General features: G+C 34.5%; 3 protein-coding genes across 3 annotated transcripts; all 3 read left to right on the forward strand.

The window, feature by feature from the left end:
• The first annotated feature begins 1,727 nt into the window (after positions 1-1,727).
• On the forward strand, positions 1,728-2,271 carry LOC116178861. The gene is made up of 2 exons (XM_031498490.1): positions 1,728-1,788; positions 1,838-2,271. The coding sequence occupies exons 1-2, from the start codon at positions 1,750-1,752 to the stop codon at positions 2,231-2,233; spliced, it is 435 nt and encodes a 144-aa protein (XP_031354350.1). The 5' UTR covers positions 1,728-1,749; the 3' UTR covers positions 2,234-2,271.
• A 4,179-nt stretch (positions 2,272-6,450) lies between these two features.
• On the forward strand, positions 6,451-7,100 carry LOC116178695. The gene is made up of 2 exons (XM_031498272.1): positions 6,451-6,609; positions 6,667-7,100. The coding sequence occupies exons 1-2, from the start codon at positions 6,562-6,564 to the stop codon at positions 7,060-7,062; spliced, it is 444 nt and encodes a 147-aa protein (XP_031354132.1). The 5' UTR covers positions 6,451-6,561; the 3' UTR covers positions 7,063-7,100.
• A 4,171-nt stretch (positions 7,101-11,271) lies between these two features.
• On the forward strand, positions 11,272-11,914 carry LOC116178689. Its single transcript, XM_031498263.1, has 2 exons — positions 11,272-11,431; positions 11,481-11,914. Exons 1-2 carry the CDS (start codon positions 11,390-11,392, stop codon positions 11,874-11,876), a joined length of 438 nt encoding a protein of 145 aa, XP_031354123.1. The 5' UTR covers positions 11,272-11,389; the 3' UTR covers positions 11,877-11,914.
• Positions 11,915-12,874: the final 960 nt, after the last annotated feature.

Here is a 12,874-nt window from a genome sequence, read left to right on the forward strand (position 1 = left end):
TGTTGAGTCGTTCAATTGCCCCCAAGTATGTCCTCAACCGGTACCAGGTAGCTTTGTATTAGGCAATAGTACAAAAGCTGTCTGTGATCATCCTCCCAGGAGTAGATGACCGGGGAGGACCTGTCATCGTGAATTAGGCATTCCTATTTCATTTAAAGGTTTTTAAATCTCTTACTTTCACATGTGGATTATTTATCAAAAAGGAAACTTTCTTATAAACTTCCTTAACTATCCCGGCTAGCATTTAATAAAAAATGCAAAATTACTTACTGTGTCACTGAAAAATGTCATTCAAATTACTGTAACCTTTTGAATATATTGATTAACAACAAAACTTTCGATGCGCGATCTCTCTTTTCAAATCACATTTCCCTTTTACAAATTTTCCGTAAGAAATTCTCAGCATATTCGTAGCTTACCTTAGAATTGAACAACAAAATACAACATGGCAATAATTTTTACATAAACCCTACGGACCCATGAATTTGTATAATTTTTCTGTTGGACGTCCAATACTTAATTTTTAAATGACAAGTCTATCCTTTATTGCATTGATTTATCCAAATTTCATGCATTCAAAATAATAAAAAAAACATGAAATAAAATTACGATACCGTATAAGTATACTTCAGCTTGCACGTCGGACAATGATGATAATACAACTTGAAACACCCTCCTACATTTACAATGGTCTCAAAGACGAAATAAAGGGAACGTGGTGGAAATACATCTGCCGGCATCAGCAGGAGCGGTGACACGGATGTTTACTCCACAAGCAAAGCAAAATTTTTTGCCACCGTGGTTTCAATGCCACGTCTATTTATAATAGTTAATTAAAAATGTCGCAAATCACAAAAAGATAACGATACTTGCAATAATGCTTATTGATTGTAATGGAACTCTACTTAAAAATTATTTTCCCACCACCCGCAGCAATGGAATTTTTGGAATCGAATTTGCAGAAGTGAATACTATGAACGACAAATCGAATTTTTTGTGATCATTTGATCATAATATGGACTTAAATCGTTATTTTTTTTTTTGCAACATTTTCAATTAACTACATGCGAAATTAGATCACTCACTAGTAGGCGGGTGACACTTTGTAACCCGAAGGCCCAATCTTCAAATGAGTATAACTTTTGTTTGAAAAGTGATTTTAAAAAACTGTTCGACAATTTTGTTCCTTAACTCATCAAGTAGGTATGTACACAACAAATTTCGTGGTATTCTCTCCATTTTCGTTGTCCGGCCAAGAATTGCAGTGGAACTTCTTTTCGAATTTTCAGATTCGCTTTACATGGTACATGGTCATATACCACTAGGGCCTGCTTTTAAATTTTTTTGTTTTGCGGGAAATTCAAACTGTGCCTAATACTTGTGGATCATAAAATTATTATAAAATTACGACAGATGGCCTGCTTCGTGATCCCTGTATTTATATGTCTATGTCCCTACTTGAAAAAGTTCTCTAATACAAAATGTATTTGAAAATGTGGATACAGATTTTCCTATTGGGACGAAACTCGATACTTTACTTGGATATAGACACAAACACTATCTAATAGTGCACAGTCATGATGTTTTGTTCATAAGGTCAAACGATTTAGTTAGGAAAGAGGAGTGTGATAAGCGTTGTTGCCCAGTCTTGCACCATAATCTGTAAAACTTAGATTGGTAAACAGTCTAAAACTATATAAACACACAGGAAAGCTTTTACTGTAGATAAAAGTACTTGAACTATTAAACATGAAGGTCTTGTGTTTTGTGCTTTGGTGTGTCATGCAGGTGAGTTGGTTGACAACCGCTTTTTGCAATGACAAAATGTCTCTATTAGGTGCTGTCAAGGGACGTGCCCGACGAATCACTAGATGATTACGCGTTTGAATGCTTTAAAGAACTAAACATCGATAAAGCGAAGTTCTCGTCGTACTTCGATGACGACATGAGGATGCGCGATTTGGATGAAACCGGAATTAAGATAATGAAATGTGGAGTTGAAAAGAGCAACTTTTTCAACCAGGACGGAAACGTTAATAAAGATGTGATGATTAAATCCGTTACCAAATGGCTTAAACTGCGGCTTACTAAGGGCGGGGATAAGGATTGGGAAGCGTTGGCCGAGCAATTTTGGGGAAAATGTGAGGATGGCTTGAAGGGGGAGGACAAAGTGGAGGTGATGAAAAATTGGAATCACTGTTTTACTGATGAAGTTATTCTTTATAATAAATAAACATGCTTTTTCTGTCTAATAAATAATGTTTAGACTTCCGCCAGTGTTGTTCTTTTAAATTTTAGGTTAGGAATCTGAGGCGTAACTCATAAGATTCCCAGAAAGTCAAACAGAAGGGACTTTGGATTATTTAATAATTAATGGCTAAAACTTTATACAGGATGTCCCGTGACTCGATGAACGTAGCTTAATACCATATTGCTCAATTTTAAATCGAAATTTCCTTATACACTTTGTCCAAAACTCAATCGTTAAGAAGTTATGGGCAATATTAAATTTAACAATAAATCAATCTAGTAGGCCATGAAATTATTTTGTCACACTGTTATGGTGACATTTTGTCGTTGGAATATTAGATATTTTTATATTCAGGAAACCTCCGCTGTTATTCCCTCACTGCTGCTCTTGCATATCCGTCCCAGTATCCGTAAATAAAGTGAATATCCGCATAATTATTCTTGATCTGAAAACCACTGTCGCCGTAACAATATGACAAAACAATTACATGGCCCACTACATTGATTTATTGTTAAATTGAATATTGCCCTTCTCAACTATTGAGTTTTGGACAAAGTGTATAAGGACATTTCCACTTGGTGTTAAGCTATGTCCATCGCGGCACGGGACACCTTGTATAAACATACGTCCGCAAACGCTTTTCTATCGATCTACAGGGTGTTATAATTTTACGATCAGAACTAATAAAAAAAATGAAAAATAGGTTATCGCTTTAAGGCGACTGACTTTAGCTCACTTTTCATGAATTAATCAGTACCTCCCGAAAAGTAATATAACGGACTATTTATGTGTAGGTACAAGGGAAAATAAGTTATGTGATAAAATATTCTTATAAAATCTTATAAACTTAACATTGCGCAGTCTGCGCTTGAGCGCACCTGAAGCTTACAATATGCTATATGTTTGCCTTTACTAGAAGAATCTTTGGTTAAAATTTCAAAAAAAATCTCTATAAATAGGAAAGTTGACATTGCGAAAATTAATCCTCAAAATTTTTCTTGTTTGATATGCCAGAGCTATAAGCTACCGAATGCAAAAAAAACGAACTAAATATCTAGAAAACTATACGAGTAGTTAGGAACTTCCTGTAAATTTAACTATAGTAAATAGGATGAAGTAGTGGTACTCTATTTCATAATAAAGTTACGTTACGACAAATCAAAATCATAAACGAAGATCTCGAGTGCATTTTAGTTAAACCTGACCTCGCAGGTGATCAAGTGATAGGTACGATTGCAGCTAAAGAAACCACGGAACTAGAAAAATCATCCCCCGAGTAATCGACATAGACTAAATAAACCCCTAGAAGGGATCTAAAAAAGCGGCAGAGCACCTCGGCGTCATTCGATTTGCCCAATTTTCAATAAGCTTGTTACATGTGGTATGCAGGCTGATTCAAATTCGAGGGCCACGATGGGGATCTCGGGAACTGTAAGAGATGGATAGGTAGAATAAATTTGGCAAAGTTCTGTGTTTTGATGCTTAACAAAATGTAGTTTTGAAATTGCAAAAATTCCGACTACTTTCGGAGATATCCGGAAAAACGCGAAATTTATTTTGCGAAATGGTTTTTATTTTTTACTGAACTTATTTAAAAATGTATTTCGAAATAAATGACACATTATATATGGCCAATTTTTTCCCTCTACTCTTTTAAATTTAATGTTTTATCTCCAGTGTCAACCATCATCAACTTTGTTTTTTCTTATGAAAGTAATTTTTACTTTTTGGCATTTGATGTAGAATTTTTTTGTAATTTAAAAAATGTGAACATTACTATCTTTTATAGTGCTATTAATTTGTAAAAACGCAAGAAACTAAGTACGCGTACGTACACTGCCCAAGACAATGTTTTCTAGGCGAAAAAGAAGATATTTTAACTATATTTAAAAAAAATTGTGAATTTTGAAATCAGAAAACAATTCTCTATCAAATTACACAAAAAGTAAAAGGCATTAAAAGGTTCCTTTTTTAAATCGATCCACCTTAGGGCCACAAATTATATAATAAAAATAATTCCGGAAAAATTAGCTTAAAAAAATAAAATTTTGAGGCATCTTTAAGCTACTTTTTCATGAAAAAAAATCAAACCAACGCATTTAATTTTTTTGAGAAAATTAACCATTTCTGTCGAAATGTCGAAAAAAACCCTCAAACGGCGATATGTGAAACTAACAAAACTTCAAATATTATAATATTCGTAGCCGAAGAATAACTGTTTTCAATTAACCCAAGTTTGTTAAAATCGGCTCAGTCGTTTCGAAGATACAGGGTGTTCTTTACGGAAACCTATGAATACCCCCCACCACTTCATTTTTAGATATACAGGAAAAATAGTCAAACAAAAAAGGTTCAGATTATCGTCGTCTTCAAAGACCGGACATTTTTTTTTATGTTAATATAGCGGATTTCACAGAACAATCACTTTTTTAGATTTCAGATTGCAGTTACGCCCCATAGCGGCCATTTCAGAAACTTAAAAATATTTTCCAGGTTTTTCTCGTGGCCGTTTTATTAATAACTTTTTTACCGCAAGCCGTCCAAAAAAACCCGTATTTTATGTGCAAAAATAAATTTATACAAGCAAACAATGTTGAGTCGTTCAATTGCCCCCAAGTTTGTCCTCAACCGGTACCAGGTAGCTTTGTATTAGGCAATAGTACAAAAGCTGTCTGTGATCATCCTCCCAGGAGTAGATGACCGGGGAGGACCTGTCATCGTGAATTAGGCATTCCTATTTCATTTAAAGGTTTTTAAATCTCTTACTTTCACATGTGGATTATTTATCAAAAAGGAAACTTTCTTATAAATTTCCTTAACTACCCCGACTAGCATTTAATAAAAAATGCAAAATTACTTACTGTGTCACTGAAAAATGTCATTCAAATTACCGTAACCTTTTGAATATATTGATTAACAACAAAACTTCCGATGCGCTCTCTCTCTCTCTCTCTCTTTCTCTCCAAATCACATTTCCCTTTTACACATTTTCCTTAAGAAATTGTCAGCATAATCGTAGTTTACCTTAGAATTGAACAACAAAATACAACATGACAATCATTTTTACATAAACACTACGGACCCATGAATTTGTATAATTTTTCTGTTGGACGTTCAATACTTAATTTTTAAATGACAAATCTATCTTTTTTTGCATTGATTTATCCAAATTTCATGCATTAAAAAGAATAAAAAAACATGCAATAACATTTCGATACCGTATAAGTATACTTCAGGTTGCACGTCGGACAATGATGATAATACAACTTGAAACAGCCTCCTACATTTACAATGGTCTCAACGACGAAATAAAGGGAACGTGGTGGAAATACATCTGCCGGCATCAGCAGGAGCGGTGACACGGATGTTTACTCCACAAGCAAAGCCAAATTTTTTGCCACCGTGGTTACAACGCCACGTCTATTTATAATAGTTAATTAAAAATGTCGCAAATCACAAAAAGATAACGATACTTACAATAATGCTTATTGATTGTAATGGAACTCTACTTAAAAATTATTTTCCCACCACCCGCAGCCACGGAATTTTTGGAATAGAATTTACAGAAGTGAATACCATGATCGACATATCGAATTTTTTGTGATCATTTTTTGCAACATTTTCAATTAACTACATGCGAAATTAGATCACTCACTAGTAGGCGGGTGACACTTTGTAACCCGAAGGCCCAATCTTCAAATGAGTTTTGTTTGAAAAGTGATTTTAAAAGACTGTTCGACAATTTTGTTCCTTAACTCATCAAGTATGTACACAACAAATTTCGTGGTATTCTCTCCATTTTCGTTGTCCGGCCAAGAATTGGAGGGGAACTTTTTTTTTAGAATTTTCAGATTCGTCATTTTACATGGTACATGGTCATATATACCACTAGGGCCTGCTTTTAGAATTCTTTTGTTTTGCGGGAAATTCAAACTGTGCCTAATACTTTTGGTTCATTCGGTATATTTCATAAAAGTATTATAAAATTACGACAGATGGCCTGCTTCGTGATCCCTACTTGAAAAAGTTCTCTAATACAAAATGTTTTTTGAAAATGTGGATACAGATTTTCCTGTTGGGACAAAACTCGATACTTTACTTGGATTTAGACACAAACACTATCTAATAGTGCACAGTCATTATGTTTTGTTCATAAGGTCAAACGATTTAGTTAGGAAAGAGGAGTGTGATAAGCGTTGTTGCCCAGTCTTGCACCATAATCTGTAACATTTAGGTTGGTAAACAATCTAAAACTATATAAACACACAGGAAAGCTTTTACTGTAGATAAAAGTGCTTGAGCCATTAAACATGAAGGTTGGCGTCTTGTGTTTTGTGCTACTTTGGTGTGTCATGCAGGTGAGTTGACAATCGCTTTTTGCAATAATAAATTATGCTACAAAATGTTTCCATTAGGTGCTGTCAAGGGACGTGCCCGACGAATCACTAGACGACTACGCGTTTGAATGTTTTAAAGAACTCAACATCGATAAAGCGAAGTTCTCGTCGTACTTCGATGACGACATGAGGATGCGCGATTTGGATGAAACCGGAATTAAGATAATGAAATGTGGAGTTGAAAAGAGCAACTTTTTCAACCAGGACGGAAACGTTAATAAAGATGTGATGATTAAATCCGTTACCAAATGGCTTAAACTGCGGCTTACTAAGGGCGGGGATAAGGATTGGGAAGCGTTGGCCGAGCAATTTTGGGGAAAATGTGAGGATCGCTTGAAGGGGGAGGACAAAGTGGAGGTGATGAAAAATTGGAATCACTGTTTTACTGATGAAGTTATTCTTTATAATAAATAAACATGCTTTTTCTGTCTAATAAATAATGTTTAGACTTCCGCCAGTGTTGTTCTTTTAAATTTTAGGTTAGGAATCTGAGGCGTAACTCATAAGATTCCCAGAAAGTCAAACAGAAGGGACTTTGGATTATTTAATAATTAATGGCTAAAACTTTATACAGGATGTCCCGTGACTCGATGAACGTAGCTTAATACCATATTGCTCAATTTTAAATCGAAATTTCCTTATACACTTTGTCCAAAACTCAATCGTTAAGAAGTTATGGGCAATATTAAATTTAACAATAAATCAATCTAGTAGGCCATGAAATTATTTTGTCACACTGTTATGGTGACATTTTGTCGTTGGAATATTAGATATTTTTATATTCAGGAAACCTCCGCTGTTATTCCCTCACTGCTGCTCTTGCATATCCGTCCCAGTATCCGTAAATAAAGTGAATATCCGCATAATTATTCTTGATCTGAAAACCACTGTCGCCGTAACAATATGACAAAACAATTACATGGCCCACTACATTGATTTATTGTTAAATTGAATATTGCCCTTCTCAACTATTGAGTTTTGGACAAAGTGTATAAGGACATTTCCACTTGGTGTTAAGCTATGTCCATCGCGGCACGGGACACCTTGTATAAACATACGTCCGCAAACGCTTTTCTATCGATCTACAGGGTGTTATAATTTTACGATCAGAACTAATAAAAAAAATGAAAAATAGGTTATCGCTTTAAGGCGACTGACTTTAGCTCACTTTTCATGAATTAATCAGTACCTCCCGAAAAGTAATATAACGGACTATTTATGTGTAGGTACAAGGGAAAATAAGTTATGTGATAAAATATTCTTATAAAATCTTATAAACTTAACATTGCGCAGTCTGCGCTTGAGCGCACCTGAAGCTTACAATATGCTATATGTTTGCCTTTACTAGAAGAATCTTTGGTTAAAATTTCAAAAAAAATCTCTATAAATAGGAAAGTTGACATTGCGAAAATTAATCCTCAAAATTTTTCTTGTTTGATATGCCAGAGCTATAAGCTACCGAATGCAAAAAAAACGAACTAAATATCTAGAAAACTATACGAGTAGTTAGGAACTTCCTGTAAATTTAACTATAGTAAATAGGATGAAGTAGTGGTACTCTATTTCATAATAAAGTTACGTTACGACAAATCAAAATCATAAACGAAGATCTCGAGTGCATTTTAGTTAAACCTGACCTCGCAGGTGATCAAGTGATAGGTACGATTGCAGCTAAAGAAACCACGGAACTAGAAAAATCATCCCCCGAGTAATCGACATAGACTAAATAAACCCCTAGAAGGGATCTAAAAAAGCGGCAGAGCACCTCGGCGTCATTCGATTTGCCCAATTTTCAATAAGCTTGTTACATGTGGTATGCAGGCTGATTCAAATTCGAGGGCCACGATGGGGATCTCGGGAACTGTAAGAGATGGATAGGTAGAATAAATTTGGCAAAGTTCTGTGTTTTGATGCTTAACAAAATGTAGTTTTGAAATTGCAAAAATTCCGACTACTTTCGGAGATATCCGGAAAAACGCGAAATTTATTTTGCGAAATGGTTTTTATTTTTTACTGAACTTATTTAAAAATGTATTTCGAAATAAATGACACATTATATATGGCCAATTTTTTCCCTCTACTCTTTTAAATTTAATGTTTTATCTCCAGTGTCAACCATCATCAACTTTGTTTTTTCTTATGAAAGTAATTTTTACTTTTTGGCATTTGATGTAGAATTTTTTTGTAATTTAAAAAATGTGAACATTACTATCTTTTATAGTGCTATTAATTTGTAAAAACGCAAGAAACTAAGTACGCGTACGTACACTGCCCAAGACAATGTTTTCTAGGCGAAAAAGAAGATATTTTAACTATATTTAAAAAAAATTGTGAATTTTGAAATCAGAAAACAATTCTCTATCAAATTACACAAAAAGTAAAAGGCATTAAAAGGTTCCTTTTTTAAATCGATCCACCTTAGGGCCACAAATTATATAATAAAAATAATTCCGGAAAAATTAGCTTAAAAAAATAAAATTTTGAGGCATCTTTAAGCTACTTTTTCATGAAAAAAAATCAAACCAACGCATTTAATTTTTTTGAGAAAATTAACCATTTCTGTCGAAATGTCGAAAAAAACCCTCAAACGGCGATATGTGAAACTAACAAAACTTCAAATATTATAATATTCGTAGCCGAAGAATAACTGTTTTCAATTAACCCAAGTTTGTTAAAATCGGCTCAGTCGTTTCGAAGATACAGGGTGTTCTTTACGGAAACCTATGAATACCCCCCACCACTTCATTTTTAGATATACAGGAAAAATAGTCAAACAAAAAAGGTTCAGATTATCGTCGTCTTCAAAGACCGGACATTTTTTTTTATGTTAATATAGCGGATTTCACAGAACAATCACTTTTTTAGATTTCAGATTGCAGTTACGCCCCATAGCGGCCATTTCAGAAACTTAAAAATATTTTCCAGGTTTTTCTCGTGGCCGTTTTATTAATAACTTTTTTACCGCAAGCCGTCCAAAAAAACCCGTATTTTATGTGCAAAAATAAATTTATACAAGCAAACAATGTTGAGTCGTTCAATTGCCCCCAAGTTTGTCCTCAACCGGTACCAGGTAGCTTTGTATTAGGCAATAGTACAAAAGCTGTCTGTGATCATCCTCCCAGGAGTAGATGACCGGGGAGGACCTGTCATCGTGAATTAGGCATTCCTATTTCATTTAAAGGTTTTTAAATCTCTTACTTTCACATGTGGATTATTTATCAAAAAGGAAACTTTCTTATAAATTTCCTTAACTACCCCGACTAGCATTTAATAAAAAATGCAAAATTACTTACTGTGTCACTGAAAAATGTCATTCAAATTACCGTAACCTTTTGAATATATTGATTAACAACAAAACTTCCGATGCGCTCTCTCTCTCTCTCTCTCTTTCTCTCCAAATCACATTTCCCTTTTACACATTTTCCTTAAGAAATTGTCAGCATAATCGTAGTTTACCTTAGAATTGAACAACAAAATACAACATGACAATCATTTTTACATAAACACTACGGACCCATGAATTTGTATAATTTTTCTGTTGGACGTTCAATACTTAATTTTTAAATGACAAATCTATCTTTTTTTGCATTGATTTATCCAAATTTCATGCATTAAAAAGAATAAAAAAACATGCAATAACATTTCGATACCGTATAAGTATACTTCAGGTTGCACGTCGGACAATGATGATAATACAACTTGAAACAGCCTCCTACATTTACAATGGTCTCAACGACGAAATAAAGGGAACGTGGTGGAAATACATCTGCCGGCATCAGCAGGAGCGGTGACACGGATGTTTACTCCACAAGCAAAGCCAAATTTTTTGCCACCGTGGTTACAACGCCACGTCTATTTATAATAGTTAATTAAAAATGTCGCAAATCACAAAAAGATAACGATACTTACAATAATGCTTATTGATTGTAATGGAACTCTACTTAAAAATTATTTTCCCACCACCCGCAGCCACGGAATTTTTGGAATAGAATTTACAGAAGTGAATACCATGATCGACATATCGAATTTTTTGTGATCATTTTTTGCAACATTTTCAATTAACTACATGCGAAATTAGATCACTCACTAGTAGGCGGGTGACACTTTGTAACCCGAAGGCCCAATCTTCAAATGAGTTTTGTTTGAAAAGTGATTTTAAAAGACTGTTCGACAATTTTGTTCCTTAACTCATCAAGTATGTACACAACAAATTTCGTGGTATTCTCTCCATTTTCGTTGTCCGGCCAAGAATTGCAGGGGAACTTTTTTTTTAGAATTTTCAGATTCGTCATTTTACATGGTGCATGGTCATATATACCACTAGGGCCTGCTTTTAGAATTCTTTTGTTTTGCGGGAAATTCAAACTGTGCCTAATACTTTTGGTTCATTCGGTATATTTCATAAAAGTATTATAAAATTACGACAGATGGCCTGCTTCGTGATCCCTACTTGAAAAAGTTCTCTAATACAAAATGTATTTGAAAATGTGGATACAGATTTTCCTATTGGGACGAAACTCGATACTTTACTTGGATATAGACACAAACACTATCTAATAGTGCACAGTCATGATGTTTTGTTCATAAGGTCAAACGATTTAGTTAGGAAAGAGGAGTGTGATAAGCGTTGTTGCCCAGTCTTGCACCATAATCTGTAAAACTTAGATTGGTAAACAGTCTAAAACTATATAAACACACAAGAAAGCTTTTACTGTAGATAAAAGTGCTTGAACTATTAAACATGAAGGTCTTGTGTTTTGTGCTACTTTGGTGTGTCATGCAGGTGAGTTGGTTGACAACCGCTTTTTGCAATGACAAAATGTCTCTATTAGGTGCTGTCAAGGGACGTGCCCGACGAATCACTAGACGACTACGCGTTTGAATGTTTTAAAGAACTCAACATCGATAAAGCGAAGTTCTCGTCGTACTTCGATGACGACATGAGGATGCGCGATTTGGATGAAACCGGAATTAAGATAATGAAATGTGGAGTTGAAAAGAGCAACTTTTTCAACCAGGACGGAAACGTTAATAAAGATGTGATGATGAAATCCGTTACCAAATGGCTTAAACTGCGGCTTACTAAGGGCGGGGATAAGGATTGGGAAGCGTTGGCCGAGCAATTTTGGGGAAAATGTGAGGATCGCTTGAAGGGGGAGGACAAAGTGGAGGTGATGAAAAATTGGAATCACTGTTTTACTGATGAAGTTATTCTTTATAATAAATAAACATGCTTTTTCTGTCTAATAAATAATGTTTAGACTTCCGCCAGTGTTGTTCTTTTAAATTTTAGGTTAGGAATCTGAGGCGTAACTCATAAGATTCCCAGAAAGTCAAACAGAAGGGACTTTGGATTATTTAATAATTAATGGCTAAAACTTTATACAGGATGTCCCGTGACTCGATGAACGTAGCTTAATACCATATTGCTCAATTTTAAATCGAAATTTCCTTATACACTTTGTCCAAAACTCAATCGTTAAGAAGTTATGGGCAATATTAAATTTAACAATAAATCAATCTAGTAGGCCATGAAATTATTTTGTCACACTGTTATTGTGACATTTTGTCGTTGGAATATTAGATATTTTTATATTCAGGAAACCTCCGCTGTTATTCCCTCACTGCTGCTTTTGCATATCCGTCCCAGTATCCGTAAATAAAGTGAATATCCGCATAATTATTCTTGATCTGAAAACCACTGTCGCCGTAACAATATGACAAAACAATTACATGGCCCACTAAATTGATTTATTGTTAAATTGAATATTGCCCTTCTCAACTATTGAGTTTTGGACAAAGTGTATAAGGACATTTCCACTTGGTGTTAAGCTATGTCCATCGCGGCACGGGACACCTTGTATAAACATACGTCCGCAAACGCTTTTCTATCGATCTACAGGGTGTTATAATTTTACGATCAGAACTAATAAAAAAAATGAAAAATAGGTTATCGCTTTAAGGCGACTGACTTTAGCTCACTTTTCATGAATTAATCAGTACCTCCCGAAAAGTAATATAACGGACTATTTATGTGTAGGTACAAGGGAAAATAAGTTATGTGATAAAATATTCTTATAAATTCTTATAAACTTAACATTGCGCAGTCTGCGCTTGAGCGCACCTGAAGCTTACAATATGCGATATGTTTGCCTTTACTAGAAGAATCTTTGGTTAAAATTTCAAAAAAAATCTCTATAAATAAGAATGTTGACATTGCGAAATT

The sequence above is a fragment of the Photinus pyralis genome, unplaced genomic scaffold (genome assembly GCF_008802855.1).
Source record: "Photinus pyralis isolate 1611_PpyrPB1 unplaced genomic scaffold, Ppyr1.3 Ppyr1.4_LG8, whole genome shotgun sequence".
Taxonomy (NCBI): domain Eukaryota; kingdom Metazoa; phylum Arthropoda; class Insecta; order Coleoptera; family Lampyridae; genus Photinus; species Photinus pyralis.